Source organism: Cynara cardunculus, assembly GCF_001531365.2.
Source record: "Cynara cardunculus var. scolymus isolate 2C chromosome LG 2, CcrdV1, whole genome shotgun sequence".
Taxonomy (NCBI): domain Eukaryota; kingdom Viridiplantae; phylum Streptophyta; class Magnoliopsida; order Asterales; family Asteraceae; genus Cynara; species Cynara cardunculus.
In genome coordinates, this window is record NC_037529.1 from 4,344,103 (window position 1) to 4,366,487 (window position 22,385).

Consider the following 22,385-nt stretch of genomic DNA (forward strand, 5'->3'; position numbering starts at 1 on the left):
AAAAAATAAATTACTTTATTATTAAATCTAAATTAACTTATAATAAAAAATTGAATTAAAAAAATTACACAAAAAACGAAAATTATTAAATAGTTAATTTTATACTAATACGATTTATTATTATTTTTAAATTTTAAGCTATCTTCAAATTTATATTTCATTTAAAAATAAAAACAGTGTCGCTTTCTCAAAACCACAAGAAACCGTATTATATCAATAAAGATATAATAAAAACTAAACATTAAAATGAAGATTTATCTCGTTGTATTGCACGATTACCCTAATATGTATATATTTAAATAAGAAAAATCAAATAATTATATAGGAGGAGATTAGAGGTGCCATTTGCAATGCTTAGGGTGTCATTAGGCTTTCTTAAAACAAATATGGTTATCGCGGCGCCACGAGACCTTGTTTCCGACCACCCAAGAAACCACCATCCCTTCATTCTTATGCCCTTTCTTATGTCAATCTGCATCCCAATTCCATCGTACAATCTCTTTATACACGATCAATTTGAGGATGGATTACTATAAGGTGCTCGGTTTGAGTAGGGACGCTACCAAAGACGAAATCAAAGAAGCATTTAGGGATATAGCAAAGAAATTCCACCCGGATAAGCACTCTGCATCTCCCAAATCCGTCAGGGATGGTGCCACCGTCCGATTTAAGCAGGCATCCGAGGCTTACGAGGTTTTAGTCGATGATCACAAGCGCGCTGATTATAATTTCCGTTCTAATTTTAGCAATCAGGGTGCTAGAAGTGGTTCCGGGTACGGGTATGGGTACGGATACACGTATGATAGCAGGAAGAACAACGATTACTATGGTAGCAAGAAGGCAACTGTTTCTAGGTTTCAGATTGCTCTTGGATACATAAACAGTCGTGCGTTTCTTCTCAATGTCGCTTTTGCTGGGTATTGCTATCTCTCTCGAACTCTATTTTTCATGTATATAGCGACTTTGAAATTGAATTGATTTCGCCCTTTTTCTGGATGAAATGATTTTTGTGGAGTTTTAATTCGTTTTGATAATAACAACTTCACAGAAAAACATCTAGCATAAACTTGTTTAGTAGCCCACTGTGGGCAACCAGAGTGGCTTAATGATACAGAAAGTGTGCTAGAAAGCTTCTTGGTCTTGAGGTATCTGTCATGATGAATAGTGTTTGTGGAAAAAGGCTCCCCACCCAACACATACGATCCATTGAGGGTAGACATAAATGGCTTGTGTATAGGAGCCTTATTCCACATTTACTATTCATCACTATTGATTCCCCCCAAACTCTTTTCCTGTGTTTGTAAGTGTATACACTATACACACATACTTCAATATGGAGCTCAACTTCTAAACTAATAGAGCAAAGAAGTTAAATGAGAGGTATTTCCTCTTGTAAAGCTTCAATATTTTAGGAAGAGGATAGTCGAATAGAGATGAGGGAGACCCTTGATCTATAAGTGAAAATGTTCATAAAAGATGGCGATGGTGTAGAGTTGGATGGAGTCTAGAGGCAACAACAAAGAGAAAAACTTGTGCTGTTATTTACATGCAAAAGGAAGCTTGTACACTTGTAGAATCGTATTAGCATGGTTTGGTTGATATAATGTATACTGACATTGATTAGAGAGGCATGATGTTCTACTTGACGGATGAGTGCAGAGAGTGAGGATTTCTAGTAGCGAATATAAAGTGTGTTCGAGATCATGTCCTTTATGCCAAGTGTTTTTAATGGCTTACTTAGATATGGATAAACTATCTTACGTATTGTTGCCTCAGTTTCTCCTCTACTATCTCCACCCAAACCTTCTCCCATACATCATCATTACGAAACCCATCCCTTAGCGTGTGGTCATTTCAGTGGCGATACAGGATTCCAACTTGGGGATGTAATACCATGACAAATATAACAAAATTTCGCGAATGCACCAAATATAAGAGTTAAAAAAGAATTTGGTGTGCATACCCAGAATACAACATAGGTCCACCACAGGGGCACACATCCACCCTAGCATTAATATTGATCACATTCATCTTATGCATATTGTGGCCCAAAATCTTACTTTGTAAATCTCATTAGTTCTCCACAACTTACCTTATAGCTTCATAGGGCTTCATAGGATTCTCGGTCACACAAATCCATAACATATTGCAGTTTATATGTGATGCCATTATGTATGATTAATATCTTCATTTATTATCTCCTTCCTTGTGTAATGTTCATCTCAAATATCTTAACTATGTTCTGGGCATGTTCACTAACTCTACCGCTTTCCCTATCAACTTGACGATTGTTCTAAATCATTAAATTAGAAGGTGTTCCCAACCTCGACTTTGGATTAGTAGTGCTCCTAAAAACATATACAATGTTTGACTGAGCTGTAGTTTATGGAGAGTCTCTAGGTAACTTAGGAGTAGAATCCTATTAAAAAGGAAAAAATTGCATTTCTTTATGACAATCCAAAACAGGTTGTGGTGCATTTATTTGGGATGGAGGGGTACATATTAAAGAAGTGAAGAACCAAACAAAGATATCTTTGATGGTCAATAATTGTTCTTTAAGAGACAACACTGCATGGAACATAAAGAACTATTGTTTTTAGCAAAAGAACACAAACATAACAGAGAAGATAATTAACAAACTGGACTCATAATCTGAAATCAAAACCACAGTAACATTAGAGGTGAAATTGTAAACGGAAGTTGAACTCAAATCCACAATTTTAGTCGCAAGTCAAATTCAAGGTTGGAAGATGGTTTCAAAGTCAGAACGATGCTTGTAAGTGCAAAATGGAAAGGAATCCAATTATATTTGTTGTTTATGGTCTAGTAAAGTTGCATAGATAGTGTATCTCACATGAAGTTACTACTATATATCTTTTCTGCAAATTCTAAGACCATGAAGGCATGCATGATGTTCGTCTTAACTTAATTGGACTCGGTTGTTTCCCAAATGCTGGTTTTCTGATGAAGAAACATCCTGCAGGGCTATATTGAGTGGTCTAGCTGTCGTTGAAATAGGCAGAGATGCAATCTGGAAGATGCAGAATCCAGGTGTATGTTACTTGTCCTTTGCGACTATGTTTCGAAATTTTGCATTTACGGCTCATAAGTGACAATCGTACTGCCTTAAATTTTACTCAGGATGAGAATTGCAACATATGGATGCATTTAATGCTTTTCCATTATTTTTGCAACTTTTTTGGTTGTCAATAGTTGAAACGTTCAACAGTCGTTTATTTTTACCCATAGTTTTGCATATGGTTTAGTCATCGATTGTTGACCGGAACATTTCTTAAACCGAATTGCAAGGATTTGACCCTATACACATGGTTTGCTAATGTTTGGCCATTAGTCAATATCTAAAATACTCTTTGATCATATCAAGATAGAAAATGTTGTGGACCCAAATCAACATCAATGATTTCTAATGATCACAATGTGCAAAACAAATGATTTTAGAATGAATTTTTTTGAAATAAAGTGATGTGTTGGCCATTAGAGCTTTAATGTTGTTATCAGTCATGGGAGATAAAAGAAACAAACTGTTCTTTAGTTTTAAGTTGATTTCTGTTTCATATGGCTGTGCTTCTATATATGTGAGAGGGAGAAAATGAATGAGCTTCTAAGAAGCAATCATGATGCTATCCGTGGTTGAGAGTAATATTTGACCGTTCCTTATTGTTTTCATATCTGCAGAAATCGTTTGAAGAAGCAATGGAATCTATACAGAAGACAAAAACGGTTAAGGAAAAGGAATAACGGGGCGCCACACTTTCCAGGTTGTATGGAAGTACCATGGATGAATACACAATTCAACAGTGCTGAAATGTGAGTTCCTGACTTCCTGTGCTTTATCTCTGGGGCAATGCTGTTTAGATTTCTACTTCCAAGTTGATCCCACCTACGGGTGGGATATACCGGACTCCTTTGGTTTGGTTTTACCTTTTGGAGTCGAGTATGGCGAAAATGACATCTTACATGTTTTTCTGTCCCCCCTTTTTGTTACCTGATCATGTAGAACTGTTGCAATGCTGCAGAGTGTAGATACAAGAGTAGTATATAATCAGAGAGATAGAAACTCAAGCCAAAAGGAGTTCTGTTGTTTGCAAAGAAGAAGCCAATTCAGAGTCATTCATCCCGTAATAAGGAAGTCATGGCTAAACAAACATCTGGATGATGTTTCATATACAAAATGAAATAAACACCAATACTAGCTACAATCATGAACTTTTGTCCGATAGCTGGTTTGTTCATGTTGGTTTTGGTTTATTGCGTATATTCCCTTCATGAATCTAGTCTTTTCGATTGCTTTTCAGCGATGATGACTGTACTTTCTTGAACTGACCAAAGAGTTACGATTTCGAAGCTCTTTTAGGATACTGTATAATTCGAAAAAAGTTGCATCAATTTATCCAATGCTTGAGGATAGAATTTTCTTGCAAATAGGTAACACGGTCGTCTACTTCCATTCCACATGCATTCTTTAATCATCTTTGTTTTCTGCACAACCAATAATAAGTCACTGAAAGGGTACTCCTTGGGTTGAGTTCTAGTGAGACCAGCTGTGAAGGTACAGCAACACGCTGAACCTCACAGCAAAAACACCGTGAAGGTTATCAACATCTTTTTGTACCTTCATCGTGTTTTGCTGTGAATGTTCAATGTTATTTGATGGTCTCATATAATCCAAGGTCGGTACTGCTTTTCACACAATAACAATAATAAGATAGGAATATGCCATGATGGGATTGGTCTTTACCCCCTAAGCCGGGTATTATTCCTATTTTCCCTCCCGCAGGAGTATACAATGACAACTTCCGGACACTCATGCCCGATTGCCAATTTCTTAAGCTTTCTTCTTAAGAAATTATGAGTTGAGAGTTRACTCAGCAAGACTCGCACCCGACTTTGGAAAAAGTGTTATGAGACAAATTAAGTGATCAAGTGTTGTACCTTTTCATCACTTGTGACATGTAGGCTATAATCAAGGGCCTGAAGAACAGAAGGTGTATTAATTGGCTGAATGATGAGTTGTGAGAATTAAATGAAACAACATACAGAAAACAGAATAATGTACGTATACCGTAATGTTCTTTAGAAACTCATTTGTAACATCGTGCGGCCAATATGATTTTGGATGCCACTTTCCTTCCGACCAATCTACATACGTCACAGACCAATTGGCTATTCCACCAGATTCAACCATCTGAGAAAAGGATATAGACAAGTAGATTAGCAAACTAGTCATGGAATTGAAGTAAAGAAAACAGGAGTTCTCAGATGCAGACATGGAAAAGTGTCGGGAGATAATGCTCATCGGGGTAGCAATGGATTCCGTCCATACCTGGCTGTTAGATTCAAGAAACAAAAGATTATTCACTGGATCTTCATATATGAATATGAACTGGATCAGAATCCAACAACCTAAATTTGGTTCTCTAGGTATTCATAATCATTCATTAAGCAAAAATTCAGTGAATACGAACTTACTCTGCAGTAAAGCCGAAACTTCCTGTAGTAAAGACTGTCGGCCATAACTAGTATAGCATGCTGCCGCTTCAAAGTGAACCACTACAGATATACGTATAAAGCTAGGATCATGTTCCATAGAAAACTAGAACGACTGTATCAATTGACAAAAAAATCGACTACAGAACGTAAGAGTCCAACTTCAGTAGACCAAATCATGTAGGTAAGGTTTAGGGGCTGTTTGGTTGGTTTTCCATTAAGTCCTATATGAATAAAGGTGTCGGTGTGGATTAATCTGTCTGTATAGATTGTGAAGGGTTTTTGTTTGAGAGGGTTTTTTCATAGATGAAGGAGCGTGCTTTTTAATGGGGAAGGACAAGTTTGGAAAAACTTGATTTTCTGCATAAAGCTCCCCCTGGAAACTTACATTTTCTATAAAATTAAGCAACTACCAAACAATCATGTATAGCTGACTGAATAAGTTGCAAGTCCCATTAAGCTCATTAAGTTGCTAACAAAAGAGTTTGACTGATTATAGCTAACAAAACGAACTCAAGAAGTCAATTTACTATTTCTCATATGCCCATAAACGAAAATAGTTGAAAAGATATGGTCTGTGACTGTAGATAGATTGATAATGTTACAAAAGTGTATATGATTGAACAATACCTGTGAACCCTTGCGGAAATCCTTGTATTCAACTTCAGGCAACATATGTTCCGAGTACCTACCACCTCCGTGTGGACCTGGATCATCAAAACTACACACGAAAGATAAACAGAGAAGAGAAGGGAAAGAATTAGAAGTATGGCATGCATCTAAACTAATAAAAGAAAAATAATATATATATACAGGGAAATGTTCAAACGAGAACGCTAACTATTTAAGAAAACAAGAAAAAAGTCGTTAACGTACAAAATCACATGTGATTTTACATTAACGTCAAAAAAATGGAAGCTGACGACTTTTGAACCTATATGATTTCTACGTGAATGTATGTGTGTGTGTGTGTGAATCATGTATGATTTTGTACGTGAATCATATATGATTTTCTAAATTAACGACATTCATCTTGTTTTCTTAAATAGTTAGCGTTCTCATTTGAATCTGCCTCTCTCTCTCTCTCTCTCTCTCTCTCTATATATATATATATATATATATATGGTATGCATCTTAACTAATAAGAGAAAAATAATATATATATATATATATATTGCTAGAAAGGTACAATGTTTTTACCAGTCAAGGAAACTAACGTTCGTAAGTATTAGGTAGTTGTACACGTAATCAAAGTTATGCAATGGTACACAGCTGCAATAAAATTAGAAGACTTTTGTCAAAAAATGATGTTCAGTGTAGAATTTGGGGAAATGTTGATTACCAGCAATCCCAACCGGCCCCACATAGAACCCACCTCCAAGGACACCAATGTGATGGGAAATTTTTTGGCCCACTCAGCGGCTGATGCTAGCGGAGGGCCCTAAATCCCAGGACCTGTCTTGTATTTGGGCAAAGTCACCCCACCCCTTTGTCAACTGAGCTACACGCCAGAGGCGATGTTCAGTGTAGAATACCTGAGTTACTAGTAACCACTACCATATTGTTGGATTACCTGTCAGATAACAAAACAAATTGCTGGTTATCTGGATCTTCAAGTGCATTTGTCAAGAGTCTCCTCTCTGCATCAACCATGGATATTTTTCCCCAAGCAACCTACCAATCAGATAGTGAAAGCAAGTATCTTTTATAAATTGTTAGTTATGTTAAATCTCTGCTAAGATTCTGTTACGGATGTTATATTTTATTTTTCTTGTTATGTACGTAATGTACTGTTTGCATACTGAAAACCTAGTTGTGAAACATTGAAATATGTCCTCTAGAGGTTTATTGTCATCAGATGTAAAGAGAGTACACAAAGTGAACCCTAGAAAACAATATACCTAAATTTCTGTAACGAATATCTACCTTCTCACTCCGTATATCCCGACCAACAAAGTATGGACTCACACGTGCAGGTTGCTCTCGTGAGGCATGCACATAAACAGTGAATCTACCATCGTAGCCCTGTAAAAGATGAAAGCTCAAGAAAAGATGACATTCACATGCGCATAACAAAAAAAGTAGTTAATTTTGGATGGCAGCTCACTTGAAAGAACTTGTCCCATAGTGTTTCAAAAGGTAACAAACCAGGAGTCAAGAACATGAAAGCTATTTTTGGGTTCTTTGATTGAACAGGAGATGACATCAAAATTTCTCTGATGACCACTTGGGATGCAATCTCTTCATCAGTTAATTCTCGGGAAGGAACAGTTGGCACCTGATCATACTTGAAACAACTATCGGAGAAAAAGATATGGCAGGCTGCAGAGTTCCTGGGCCAGTATTTATAGACTCCAATCACAAAAATGCTTACTAAACACAAAAAGACAATAACACAGTTTGGTCTTTTAAGATGTGGTCGCTGCCGAGAACCAGATACTGTAAGAAAATCTTTTATGCCTGTGTGCCATGCTCTAGCTGTCTTCATTTAGAATGAAGGCATCACCAGTATTGCGATACTTGAAAGTGTAGTTCTATTAAGAATCCTGAGAAACTATAGCATTAGATCATAAAGGAATCATAATTCTTCTGATTAGATCTAGAAATTTTGTTGGAATTCTATGAAAGAGTCTCGAGAGCCAGGATGAATGCCTATTGCAACCACATCATTTCAGCATCTGAAATACACAGTATAAAGAATCAAAATTTGGAAGTTTTGATAGTGTCATCATGCAATCAGACACAATGTAATGTGAACCAAGAACCACAAAACCAATATCCCATCATAAGTTGCACCATCCAAACCTCAACAAAACCCAGCAAAAACAGCAAAAGAACCAACCCCAGACACATTCAAAGAACAATAGATGCATTTGCATTCAACATATCTCAAGATTGAAAGAAGAACTGACCAAAATATCAGATGAAACCAGTCTCCAAGAAAGGTTTAACAGGTCCAGGCTGCCCAAAGATTCACCACTTATAACTCAAGATATGAAGCAACAATTTATGTGGAACAGTTTACTTCAGAAATTATACAATCAGTCTTTCTTGTCATCGATTCTATAAGCAATATCGTGCCAAGAAGATTAAACAGTAAAATCCAAGTGTTTTTTTGGATAAGATCCAAACATGTAACCTCTGGTTCTAAGATAAAGATGTAAGCATGTAGATTGAGCAACACAAAGATGAATATGATACCTGTCGAATTACGATTTTAGACAGCAATCAGAAAGATGAATATGTTGGTGAATGATGGAACTGGTGGCAGAAAAGCGATGGCAGCTTTGGGTTTGCCGTCGCTCGATTAAGTCGAGAGAGATTGAGAATTTTGTATCTGGACTTTTATACAACCTGTGACTGATCTTCACCTGAGTGGAAGTCACTTTCATCACTAACATGGGTAAATAGAGTAACGTGACACTTGTAGGGCTCCCACTTTCCACTACTTCCATATACAATGATGCTTTCTTCACTTTTCAGTAAATACGTTTTAGGCCATTGTATTTAACCATTTGTACGTATATATACACACATATACATACATACATACATACATACATACATACATACATACATACATACATACACGTACGTATATATATATATATATACACACACACACATATTAAACCCTCTTCTGTCATGTATCTCTGGCCAAGAAACATATTGCAGCACCACCGTCCACCGATCTCATTTTTCGGAGAGGGATCATGGCTTGAAATTCCACCGGCACTGACTTCCTTCATCGACAAAACGAAACCCTGAATCCATCTTCTTCTTGTTCATCTGTTCAAAACAATACCCTACCAGAACGTGTCCAGCGGAGAAGAAGACGATGCGATGACTACATAATTTTGGTTTTTCATTGCTACGGAGACAGATTTGCGAATTGTAACATTACATACATTTTCTATCTAGAATGATTAATTGGTTAAAATAAAATATAATTGTTTCGTAACCGTGTATAATGAAATTAGGACTCTTAGTTCACCTCTTAATGATTCAGAGGTTGCCTCTTAATGAAACTATTAAGAGGTCAACAGAACTCGGGAATTTTTTCAATTAGCGACACCATTTGACTATAGGAAAAAATTATAATTTTTTTCCCAAACAATGGTACCATTTGACTAAGAAAATGACAATAACAAGATTCGAACTAAGGTATGTGATGAAATAAAAGTCTTGCAAACCAATTCTACCAAATAAAACTTGTTATCATTGTAGTTTTAATATACATACCATGACACATAACAAATTAATACGGTTACACCTTTCACGAACCTAAGTTTTTTTTACCTTTTGATAGAAGAATAATACGGTGCCACGGTATGTACCATTATAGGTCTGTCTCTGCTCTTACTCTCTATCTAGATATTTGATTTTTATCGTTTAGTTTTTAATATATTTAATTTAATTTAAATTATTTAATATTATTGACTTGATAAATAATAATACAAAATATATGTTTATGTATGATATATAAATTTATCTTCATAAGTCATGTGTTAAAAATCGTTATGACCTCGTCATGGCAACAAGACCGGTCCTAAGATTTTTGATGCCCTGTGCGAAAATAATAAAAAATGCCCCTAAACTTATTTTTTTTAAGCCAATGAAACAACGAAACATGTGATTTTTTAAAGAGTTTAGAACCTATGTAAGCTAAGTATCTCATCTTGATGTTGATTTTTATTAATTATATAATTAAAAAAATACAATTGGGGGGAGGGGATAAAAACCAAAACATCGAATACAAAATATAAAATGATAAATCATGGATTAAGATCGTGCTTCATTCTTTTCCAGTTTTGCCCTTTCCAAATTGAAATTAGCAAAATAAAAACTTTATTTCAATATATGGAACTTAAAAAACAAGAAAAACTGTAATTAGTTTTTAACTAAAATAGTAAATTACATCCAAATTGCTGTCATAGTAAGCAAAAAGTATAACTCAAAAGTTACAGGTCTAACGACGAAAGGCTAATCGCTTATCTGTTAGCATCTTAATAAGTTTAATGGAACTAACAACTTATTCCCTCAACTATGCATGACTGTTTCGTAGTGGCTTAATGATATAAAAAGTGRCTTATCTAGTAAGTTTCTAGGGGGAGCTTTATATAGAAACCCAATTTTTTTTTTCAAACATGTCTCTTCCAACTAAAAAACGATCCTTACATCTGCCAAAAAAATCTATCAAACGAAAACTTTTCCAACTTATACAAATAGATTAATTTGTACAGACAACTTTATTCATACAAACAAAAACTTTTCCAACTTTCACCAACGATGTGCATTCAGTATTCATCATTATTAGGCCTTGCGCCTGTTTTTATAGTTAAAACTCAGTTGTCTATTTCTCAAATTATTAAAACCTAAACTAGTAATAAATGACAATTTGATGCCCCTTTAGGCTTTGATGCCTTGTGCGGCCGCACGGGGCCAGGGCCGGCCCTGCATGGCAATTAAGGTTTGAGATTTGTTATTGCCGCCATGTCACCCCTCACGTCATCACCATTAAAAACCTTGCAAACTATATGTTTAAGAGAGATTAACATTTATCAAATGTATAAATTAATTTAATAATATAATCAACTTTTAAGTCTTCAAAATAAAGAAGTCGTTGGAGTTTAATGTAATTTCTCTTTGGAGATCTTGATTTACCAGTGTTGAAAAAACACTAAAAATTCTAATTCAATCTTGAAACATTCCATGATTTTACATTATTTAATTATACAAAGAGCTCTGAAATCTGAAGCCTTACTATGAACAACATTTCATCCTCAATGTATCAACAAGCTCCAAGTATCAAATTATATAATGAGATCAAAAAAGAGAACAAAATCTAAACTTCTACTACAAGTGAATTCTTCATTGTATGTATGTAGATGGATCAATTTTATATAGATGTTTAAAAGAATCACCTGTGTCAGTTTGTCTTCTGTTTATCTGGTTTTGAAGGGCTTACGAGCAACCTAAATGTCCAGACTGCCAATAGAGTAGCCTCCATGGGGGCAAGCCAATAAACGACTATATGCTCCTTCGACTTGTGAACACCAAGAGCATACGCCCACCCAATTACCTACAAATTTAAAAGTCGAAGGTTTCAATTTGAAAAGATCAAGAAAACGCTACATATAAAGATTTTCTTCAGAAACCTTCCAAAGCCAATCACTTGGACACTTAACCATCTAACTTATTTAAACAATCACTCTAATTAATGTTATACAAAAGGGTATGGTGTCATCGTATGGAGCGCCCCCATCATATATTGGTCCCACAACCATCATGAGAAAGGTAAATCGTGTGCCCTAGAGGGAAGATGGGTGGTGCATGGAGTCGAACCCATACCTCCCACTCATTCTGCAAGGATTCCCACCTGCTTACCCGCTAGGCTAATGTCGTGGGGACCATTCTAGTTCATGGACTTGTTCAATTGATAGAAAATGCATCAAGAATGGGTGTAGGTCCGGTCTATGTACATCTTGCTTTTCAGACCCTACCTCTGTGTGGGATATACCACTATACCAGGTCGTTTTGGTTTGATTTGCCTAGGTGGCTAATATAAAGAGTAAGGGTTTCTTTTTTAGCAACTTAATGAGCTTAATGCGACTCTCAACTTATTTGATCAGCTATACATGTCCCTTTTGTAGTTTCTTAATGATATAGAAAGTGACTTGTTCACTAAGCTTCTAGGGGGAGCTTTATGCATAAAGCCAAGATTTTTCCAAACTTGCGCCTCCCAATTAAAAAACAAGCTTCTTTCATCTATGAAAAAACCCTCCAAACAAAAACCTTCTCGATCTATATACACAAATTATCCACACAAACAACTTTATTCATACAGGATTTAGAAAACAACTAAACAGCTCCTAGAACTTCTTGTACTCGATACTATAGCTACCAAGTAAATATTTTTTTTTACCAAGTCAACCTACCTTAACTTCGAGTTTTTCATTAAACAGATGTAACAAAAGGAGAAAGAAAGCGAAATTGAAGTGTCGAATGGGGATACTTACAGCAGCTGGATTCATGCATCCACCGGTTAAATCTGATCCTAATATATGAAGTGTGTGTTTTAAGATGCTATTAATCCAAGTCTTCCTGAAGAAACTGCCCTGGAGGTTTCTATCAAGACCGAGTGTGATCAGCACTTGTGAGAATGTCAATAACCCTTCTGTTAGTGCACCTTGATGGAGGTTGATCACCAACTCTGGCCCACGCCATATTGCGGGAAAAGTCACAAGGATAAGCCTCACACTGATGATTGATCCAAACACCTGATCATTAGACAAAATGAGTGCAAAGTGAGAAAATTTGAATCTAACTGTTAAAATAATTGGAAGATATGATCAACTAGATGAGCTTATAGCCAATTTGCAGAAATCATTATAAGAGTTAAAATTGCAGACTCTGTACATTATTTACAATTCATTCAGGATAACACTGTTCCTATGTGTGTGTGTGTATACCTATACGTGTATGTGTGTGTATATATATAAATATACACACATTGATGTCCTTGAACAGTTGCTCCTGCCAAATAAAGCTAAGTTGATCATATATGTGTATCTCTCTCTCTCTCTMTATATATATATATGAATGTAAGCGAAGGATTGTGTGAGAAGAAGAGTTAAGATGAGAAGCTTAAGAAGGGATTTGGACCCTTGATCACCTTTAATCTCAAACCCACCCATGAATCACGCTTGATACGGGGATTATTCTGGTGCATCTCATCCTAATGTGCATCCAAGGGTGTAGATCCCTTCTTACACTTCTCACCTTAACTCTCCTTCTTACCGGAACCCAATCCTATGAATGTATGTATGTTGGCATTCAATTAAGTGACACTGCATGTCAAATGAGGGTTTTTAGACATTAATCCTCTAATCAAGCTTTTTCTTAGTCCTCATGAGAAGTCCAATACATCCATGTATTTCCGAACATGGGGAAATTGTCAACAAAATAAATAAAACCAAAAAATTGTAGACGGGGGATTCAACTTAGTACAATGAATGCAACAAAACCCTTCTTCCGTTGATTGGTGATTTCCTTAGATAATAAGCAACTTCATACCACTTGTAAGGCTAAGTTCGGCTAACTAGCTTATAAGCTAGCTGGTAGCTGATAACAAGCCGATAAACTAGTCATGTTTGGTAAAAACTAGTTGATAAGCTAAATGACAATGTAAAATGACCTAAAAAGACATGTTGAAGAATTAATTGGAAAAGTATTAGGGTCATAATTCCAAAAGATTGTAAAAAAAAGCCCTAGAGCTTATTGAAGTAGCCTTTCATAAAGCTAGCTTATCAGCCAGTTTATAGCTTACCAAACGGGGATTTCTAATAAGCTCAAAAACAATAACCTAGCTTGTAGTTTCTGAACATGGCCAAAAACCATCATTTTTTCAGGATGAGGACCCGAATAGTGTTCCTATGAAGACAATATATTAACAGAAATTGGATGACATTAAGAAAGCACTTTTTTTGACTTGAGTATCCAAACAGGTTTAAATTTGAAGTATGCCGACATAATATAAGAAATTTTTTAGAAATCTTGACTTGGCCAAAACCGTTCTTTAATGAATCTTGAAGCTTTGTGGTTCTATCATGGTCCATTCAGATGGATGCTTCCAAGCATTTGTTTTAAAGCTCACAACCCTCTCTTTTTCATAAAATCCCACACAAAGTAACATTTGTGGGTTGGGATCCAGTGAAAACAACCTATTTTCGTGAAAACATGAGAAGCGTGAAGGTACCATTATATTGTGTGATCGTGAGAACTGTGAAGATACTTTGTTACTGTGTGAAGGTTACAACGTTCACAGAATACAATGCAATGGTGATGTGAAAGTTGTAACTTTCACAGAATATAACGTAACATTCACACAATATAAAGGTATCTTCACTTGTTCTCACCTTCTCATAAAACTGAAAATTCCTCACTTGGTCCTAACTCATCGTCATGTTATGAACTAGAAGCAGGTGGGCAAGCATCAGAAGCACACCAATAGATACGACAATTACAGCATAACTTTATACAGACTCTGATCCAAGAACGGAAGAAGTGTTCAGTAAGCCCACTTTCTTATGCTTTTCTGGTCTCAACCCCTCTTCTAAATTCACAAAATTACTACATTCATTCAGCCTTTTTGGTATAAGAAAGAAATGGTGCAGCACAGCATTATTGATACTATAATATGTTTGTTTTCTGTGTTTTTGCAATAAACTAGTAATCAGGATGTCAATCAGAACCAGAATAAAGACTATAATCAAGCCCTATCAACAGATCCATTAAAACGGAAGCAAAAAGATTATAAACCCGGTCTCTAATCCTAAAACATAACAAAAGATAACCACAAGGGTGGTGTCTGATTGGTTTGAGCTTGACTCCAAAGGTCAAAAGTACCAGGAGGTTTCAGGTTCAAATCCAAGGAGGAATAAAAATCCCCTTGTGGCCATGGAGGTTCAAATGCAGTGACTCCGGGCTATATGCAATGCAGGTGGTCGAATATAAAAGAAATTTAATCATAATCAACAAGCCTATTCGATAATGAAAGAGATATAAAAGAGAATATAGACACATAGCACGTTCAAAATCATACTTCTATCAAATTAATCCAAAATAACCATTATAAAACTCACAAAACCAACCTAAATAAATCTCTGCAAATCAGACAGTAAATCTAATTACTGCAAGCCCAATAGAGATGCAAGCAATTAGCACTAGGGAGCTCACAATGTCTAACCTAGATCAGAAAATGCATAGTCATCAGAAACATATACTTGAATAAACAGATTCAAGCACAGATTGAATCAACCTGAATCAATATCAAGAAAACGTATATATGCTCAAAAACAATGGCAATTGATCTGATTGGCAGAACCCAATTCATATCTCATAAATGAAGCAAAAAAATCAAACGTGTTGAAGCAGAAACTTAAAAATTTTGCAACAAACCTGAAAGGGGATTCTTCCGATATTGAAAAGGAAGGAGGCAAAATTTCCAGTGATGGCGGAGGTAAAGACAACAATGGGATTGTAAGCCCCACCATTTGTGAGCTTAACCAAATAAGCAAATAAGAACATGTTGAAAACGGAGAGAGAAGATCTAAGGAATTCAGAAGCATAGCCATCATGCCTCAACCCTAAAACACCGTTAACAATCCATCTGATGATAACGGCTGCCCAAACCCACATGAAAGACAATATCGTATCTGTTACCATCAGCCGCACCATTCTCGCCATGTTCCAAGGATTTTTGGTGGGTATATGTGTCTCGATTTCTCAACCCTTTTCCCAAAATGGTTTCGATTCGATGATTTGTGTGTTGTTTCAGTAACTTGTGTTGATTAGATTGACGAATTGTCATATGAAGGATTGTGGGAAAGATGAAATGGCGAGATTACATCCACGGAGAAGCACATTGCTGTTATCCCGTTTTCAGAAAATTGCTAAATTCAACGAGAAGTAGTCATCATTTTCCATTTCTAAGATCAGCATGAATTTACCTCCCAAGAACTTGTCAAATTAGTCATTCAAAGAGGTCGATCACAAGATCTCCAAAATCTATTTTATATATATATATATATATATATATATATATATATATATATATTATTTTTAATAGGAAAAATACATGTGTAAAATGACCAAAATGCCCTTGAGTTAAATGGGTTAACGGATATTTAACTCCGCAATGGAAGGGACCGTTGCCATAAAGGCAGCTCCAACCTTCACACAAAAAAAAAACACCAAATAGGTGGGCCCATAAACACCAAAAAGAACTCTAACTCCAACCTTTTGTCGTCCTTCCACGGCAAATTTGCCGTTCATTCCCTTCCTCCGGCAAAACTTTGATGTTTTTGGCGTATGATTGGATCCAAGAGAACGGCAAAATTAAGGTTTTGCCGTTCGATTGAAGTTTCTCTAAGAAATTGAATACTGCACATACCATATCCAAACTTAATAAAGTATGACGTTAGTCGTAATCTTGGACATAAGCATAATTCACTCTTAATATTATTTATAATATAAATACACATATAATATTGATATTTATAATTAATAATATTTAGGTCTATTCATAATAAATGATATATAAAATAGTTTATCATGTTTTCAATATATTTATTTGAACTTTTCTTTAATAAGATATCACAACATTATACGTAACTGTTTGATCAAACGCTTTTGGTTCTTCGTGTTTTTTATTTAAAAAGTAGGACGAATAAATATATATATATATATAAAAGAAAAAAAGTCAAAATATTATTTTTGAAGCCTATAAAATTATTTATTGAAGCCTATAAAATTATTTATTTTTTTATAAATAATATATTAAATATATCTGAACGAGGCTTTATGTTTTCTAAATCTAAAAGACTGTCAAATTCTCCATCCCCATCCTTGTTTTTTAACTTCTAGGAACGGGAATTGCAAGAAATCCCCGGCCCCACCGAGGGTTTTCCGATTGGTTCGGATCTCATTCTCATGCCTAATAATATTATACGTTGCTTTTGAATGAAACCATCGTGTGGTTTGGTATTCATTCTTCGCAAGGCTTTAACATTCGTTTTCAGTAATTCATCAAAATAGCAGGTCGATTACGTTCAACGTAAAAGGGTAAATTGGTAATTTTACTCTACCGACCGTCTATATTTTTTAAGAGCCAAAACTAGCAAATCCTATTGAACGCACGAAATAATACTGCCTTGGATTTGAAATTTATTGCTCTAAAAAACGAATTTCCAAGAAACCAAAATTTTCTCAAACTATTACAATATATTTTATGCCAAAAAAAACATAAAATAAACGTTTTATTCCTGAAAATCATACGTTCTATCTTCCTATTGAAATCTTGTCGACTTACATTCAATTTGGTTGATTCCTTCTTCGTTACGGAAATCCGAATCTTGACGATTAACTAGAAATTGTGGCTCGTTTTTTACTCCGTTGTTGCCTTTTAAATCTTTATCGGTCTCGGTCGTTGAACAACTGTGATTCTTATGCACGTGTGACAACGTGGCGTCCCTTTTAAGTAAGATGCTTGGTTGCCTGTCGAACTTCCCTTTTGGGGAACGGAAAGATTCGCCAAAGCTTCGTGTGATGGATCCGATGGTTGAAGGATCATCGTCTTCAACCGTCACCCACTCTCGGAAATTGATAGGGGGTGGCAATTTGGTACAAAATACATCCTTAAGATTCTTCCAAAGCCCTTCGTTGAACGGATTTTTCTTCTTGTCATATCGATACCGAAAGTTTTCGTACGTTGTCTGCAATATACGACACAAAAAGTAACACTTTTCAGACAATTTTAAATTAGAGCTATGGGTTCACCATTTTCATTCTTAGATACGTGTGAAACTCCTTCATATTACTCTCTAATAGACATAATGAGTGTTCCAACATATATAATGGATAAATAAACCATGTCTAGCCGATGAAGGACTCCAATACACACAGACTCAGTATACACCCCCTCTAACGAACACTAGATGGAGACAGTGCCTCGAAGTGTCGAGTCCTTAGAGGTGGTAGACCACGACTTTGATACCATATCAGATATCTTGAACCCTTTCATATTAATATCTAAGGGTGTGTTTGGTACCTATACAAGATGGAACAGAACATGACACGATAATTGTTCAACGTTTGGTAAGATAACTGGACAGTGGACAGGACTGAAAAGATACAATGACCAATTTACCCCTARTGAGTTGTTTATATATTTTGATTAATTATGTAATTTATTCGATTATAATAAAATAAATATKTTATATAACAAAATATATCATTAGAAAATTTTCTTCAAGACGAAATCAAATCGGAGGTTCCAACATATAGTATGAAAAGGGACCGTGTCTAGTTTTCTAGCAGATGTGGGACTCCAAAAGTTATGAAATGGGTGTAAGAATGTAACCTGGTTTGTTGAAATGAGGTAAAAATGGAAGATGCTGAGCCCGCCAACGAACCAAACGCAGACAAAGCAGTACACKACGAGCACCACTAAAACAGCGTCTTTCGATAAACTATTCCATGAGCTCCCGTGTTGACGAATTATATCGAGCAACGAAAACGTGAACACGAAGACACACAAGACCGTGGATGAAGTGATGAACAAGATGAAGAACCGATAGTTGCGCTGCAAATCCATTAACCATGGTTACAACCAATTTCGAYGGCAAAATTCATCGACAAACAAAAGTTGATTGGACTCACAACTCCGATACACTGCCCGACCCACGGGCAGTGGTGATCAAACCGCTGTACGCAATTATTGCAAACCGAGCAATGAGAAGCACGCAATGGGCGGTACAGCATGCAAGTGTCACAGTATTTGACTTTTATCGTGTGCCCGTTGACCAACATATCTTTGATTCTCGGTATCCTGAGACTCAGGGGCGAACTGTTTAGCCAATCCATCGATTGTGACCGATAATTGAAAGAGTCTTCACATTCCGGCGGTCGTGTGTTCCTACGAACGATTCCAGGATTTCTTCCGGACGTCATGAAGAGAAAAGTTAGATCCTGCTTACGGAAAGATGGTCAATTCATAAAAGTTAAGGCCGAAAAAAGGAGATTTCAAGAAACGATCGCAGACTTACCAAAAGGGTGAGGATGATTCCTGCCGCCAGTACTCCGTACCCGAAAGCGGTTTCATCTTTCGTGAGATTGAGTAGCATTTTGATGCAAAAGGTTATCGCTGGAGCCGCAATAAGAAATGTTGATAACAACACYGAGCCAGCATCCGGACCAAACACCAATCTACCGCCACAATAGAATCTCTGAAAAATGTAAGGATTGAAACAACTTTATGATCGGGTTTCATGGGATTTTCGCTCATTCAACATAAACCACATTCAAGAAGTTTATAAATTCTCCAATCTTTTGGTTCGTTTCAATAGGGGAAACGTAAAAACCGTACTGATGATGTTCATCAAAGTGATTTGGAATGTGATGATTACAAAATCGATTCAAGAGACACACCCACAAGATGAATCTTTAACATATGTAGCAATGTGTTCCTCCAAGATATTCRTGTCTATTTTGACCCACAAAAGCCAAACATTGACTATTTAAATAACTAAATTGTTGCAGAAAACTGATGATTCTCACATAAAAAATGATGAAAACATGATAACATCGAATCAATTTGAGATTAATCAAATACCCAYGAGCAGATGCTTTCCCTAACATACAAGCATTGATTCATGTTCATTGCATTCTTGAAAAGTCAAACATTGACCTTTTACCAAAGACTGATATGTTACAGGTAATCGTATTTTCAACACAGAAAACGAAGAACATGAGATCGACTTGAGGATGAAGAAATTTCCAAATAAGAATTATGTATTGCTTGTGTTCAAAGCAATAATTTCCCCAATATTCATGTYAATTTTGACCTTTTGAAAGTCAAAATTTCACAGTTTTTGAAGACGTAATTTTCATAGAATGTGATAATCATGAACCAATTTAGGATTTAAGCGAAACGCAGCAGATAATTATGAAATTGCATGATGATCAATGATGAAAATGGGAGATGAAGACTCACATTACGACCTTTCCAAACTTGATAAAGCCTCTTGGTCTTGGGAGGAGAAATGGAGTTCTGGTTATGGGCTTCCATCATGGCTATAAATGAAATTGTTGACAATGACTATCGCCCCATTTTGATTCAGATTCAGATTCAGATTCGACTTCAATCCAGGTGGAGGAAATTGTTGCTTAAAGAAGAGGGGGAGATCGATAGGGGGAATTCGACTTCAATCCAGATATGTGTATGGATGAACAAACCCTATCCCTCTCTCCCTCCTTTTCTCTCTCTCTCTCTCTCTCTCTTTCTTTGTATCTAATGTTATTCTCTCTGAATCTATATCTCCCCCTTATGATCAACTGATGACGACGCCCACTTTTCTTTTTTTTCTTTCTCTCCCTCTCCATCTCGTGATCGATAGAATCGGAGTTTTCCAAATCCCTAGTAATTTGTGCTAATTTTTCGTGGGTAATAAATGTGAAATTCACATTGCATTTGCCCATAAAACAGCCATGGTCAAAAYGACCTCCAATGGAGGAATCTCGGGTCAATCGTGCGACAATCTATGGAGGCCACACTAAACTGCGGTTGACTGTGAACTCCTGACGCCCAATTTGGCATCTTCTCCACTGATTTGCTGCTCAGTGACCACAATGAATCAGTACCGGTCAATGTAAGTAGCTAAATCTCTACTCACGGCCGTCACCGGCAACCTCAGCCTCCAGAATTGCCACCTGCATCATGCTTCACCGTCGTTCGGGTTTGCAGAGTCACCAGAGTTGGACGGCCACACCGGTTTCAGAATTTTTGTGCCCTCCTAGTTTCATGCCCACCATTACAGCATAACTTTTGAGTAAACTTCACTTTTGATCCCTGTAGTTTRCCAAAAAATTTAAAAATCATCCACGTGCTTTGCTAAATTCAAAAATAGCCATCAAAATTTGCRTTTTGCTTTRAAAATGATCCATAACACTAACTAGTTAATAAAAATTGTTAAGTGACGGATATATTTACTTATATTCACTACATTCCTTCTGTTTAAAAACTGAGGGATTTGGTTTCCAAAAGACATAGTCAAGCAAAAGGCAATGTATAGTCAACCAATAAATAAGAAATAACAAGAAAAGAACGTGTGGTCGACAAACTTGTATGAAATCGTAAAATTATTAAAATCGAGATGAAATCTGTATACTTTACTCTATTTACAGCAAAATATCGATTCTCGATCTAAACGTTTAGAATATATCTTGGATCATTGAGAGAATAAACTATAATTTTGGTTTTTATGGTTCGTTTGTTATAATGGTTTTCGTCCTTACGTTTTTGAAAATATAAGATAGTCATTGTGATTTGTAAAACCGCTCGAATTTGGTCCTCCCTTCTAACGACTGTTAAAAGATTTTGTTATATGAGGGGCATTTTAGACTTTTTTGAGTTTTGGTTAAAATATCTTATTTTATTAATATATATATATATATATATATATGCACATCATGTATACATGCATGCATACATACATACATACACACATACATAACCCCCTACCCCTGTCTTAAAACGAACTCCTTTTCCCGACCCTCATGTCTTGTCGCCCCTTGACCTCGTCACCATTCAACCTCCAAACAACACCACCATCACTCTGATTAGATCAACACAACTAAGTCTAAGCCTCCCCTGCATCCTTTCTCTCATTTCTTCGTGACCAATCATATCACATACCTTTTCTCTTGTTGTCCCCCACTCTGGAACTAGTTTTCATGTACGTAACGATGCACAAGTGAGCTWTTCAAAATGATTACAAAACAGCGGTTGTGGTGCAAATCAATCTCCATTGTGCCACCACCATCAACACCTCTCCTACATCTTCATTGATCTCCACAATCTCCTCGCCTCTGCCCCTCTCATTCGGCTGTTCAGTTAGAGCATATGACCAGAAAAGGGGTTCAGAAAAGTTGTGTAAAACTKTTTGAGGAAAGGAATAGGTCAGACACATGTCATTGTTTTAGTGGACGTGTCTACAATATTTTTTAAGTTCTAATAGCAGATACAAAGAACCTAAGAACATAACTGCCCCTTAGGCTGCGTTTGGTACGCAGACAGAACATGACAGGACAAGTTAGGACAGGACAACTGTTCAACATTTGGTAAGACATGACATGACTGGACATAACTGGTTAAAATAACCAATTTACCCCAGTGAGCTGTTTAGTGTTTTTTGCACTAAATAATCAATATAAATGTTAACAAATACGGTGTGCAAAGTATAACTTACATCAAACCACTACTACTTGCAAAAATATATTTGCAAAGCATCAAGAATTCATTATCGAAAGAAATCTAT

At 36.1% G+C, this 22,385-nt stretch overlaps 4 protein-coding genes across 6 annotated transcripts; 1 reads left to right on the forward strand and 3 right to left on the reverse strand.

Moving 5' to 3' along the window:
- Nucleotides 1-422: 422 nt before the first annotated feature.
- Nucleotides 423-4,425, forward strand: LOC112506511 (chaperone protein dnaJ 72). Of its 2 annotated transcripts, XM_025110621.1 has the most exons (4): nt 423-917; nt 2,984-3,053; nt 3,697-3,828; nt 4,038-4,425. In XM_025110621.1, exons 1-3 carry the CDS (start codon nt 523-525, stop codon nt 3,757-3,759), a joined length of 528 nt encoding a protein of 175 aa, XP_024966389.1. In that variant the 5' UTR covers nt 423-522; the 3' UTR covers nt 3,760-3,828; nt 4,038-4,425. The 2 variants fall into 2 exon arrangements, with proteins under 2 accessions (XP_024966389.1, XP_024966388.1); XM_025110620.1 differs by lacking the exon at nt 2,984-3,053.
- On the reverse strand, nt 4,083-8,943 carry LOC112506509. Of its 2 annotated transcripts, none has more exons than XM_025110619.1 (12): nt 8,710-8,943; nt 8,421-8,469; nt 7,616-8,186; nt 7,435-7,533; nt 7,082-7,182; nt 6,709-6,780; nt 6,139-6,229; nt 5,491-5,571; nt 5,289-5,348; nt 5,084-5,206; nt 4,954-4,992; nt 4,083-4,500 (listed from the first exon to the last, which is right to left on the reverse strand). In XM_025110619.1, the coding sequence occupies exons 3-12, from the start codon at nt 7,994-7,996 to the stop codon at nt 4,372-4,374; spliced, it is 1,176 nt and encodes a 391-aa protein (XP_024966387.1). In that variant the 5' UTR covers nt 7,997-8,186; nt 8,421-8,469; nt 8,710-8,943; the 3' UTR covers nt 4,083-4,371. The 2 variants fall into 2 exon arrangements, with proteins under 2 accessions (XP_024966387.1, XP_024966386.1); XM_025110618.1 differs by having other exon boundaries at nt 8,421-8,532.
- Nucleotides 8,944-11,180: 2,237 nt separating this feature from the next.
- On the reverse strand, nt 11,181-16,008 carry LOC112507280 (probable aquaporin SIP2-1). The gene is made up of 3 exons (XM_025111795.1): nt 15,469-16,008; nt 12,528-12,788; nt 11,181-11,590 (listed from the first exon to the last, which is right to left on the reverse strand). Exons 1-3 carry the CDS (start codon nt 15,754-15,756, stop codon nt 11,438-11,440), a joined length of 702 nt encoding a protein of 233 aa, XP_024967563.1. The 5' UTR covers nt 15,757-16,008; the 3' UTR covers nt 11,181-11,437.
- Nucleotides 16,009-16,196: 188 nt separating this feature from the next.
- Nucleotides 16,197-20,140, reverse strand: LOC112504421 (probable protein S-acyltransferase 1). The gene is made up of 7 exons (XM_025108365.1): nt 20,063-20,140; nt 19,116-19,295; nt 18,730-19,038; nt 18,431-18,652; nt 17,381-17,783; nt 16,338-16,452; nt 16,197-16,242 (listed from the first exon to the last, which is right to left on the reverse strand). The coding sequence occupies exons 1-7, from the start codon at nt 20,138-20,140 to the stop codon at nt 16,197-16,199; spliced, it is 1,353 nt and encodes a 450-aa protein (XP_024964133.1).
- Between the last annotated feature and the right edge of the window lie 2,245 nt (nt 20,141-22,385).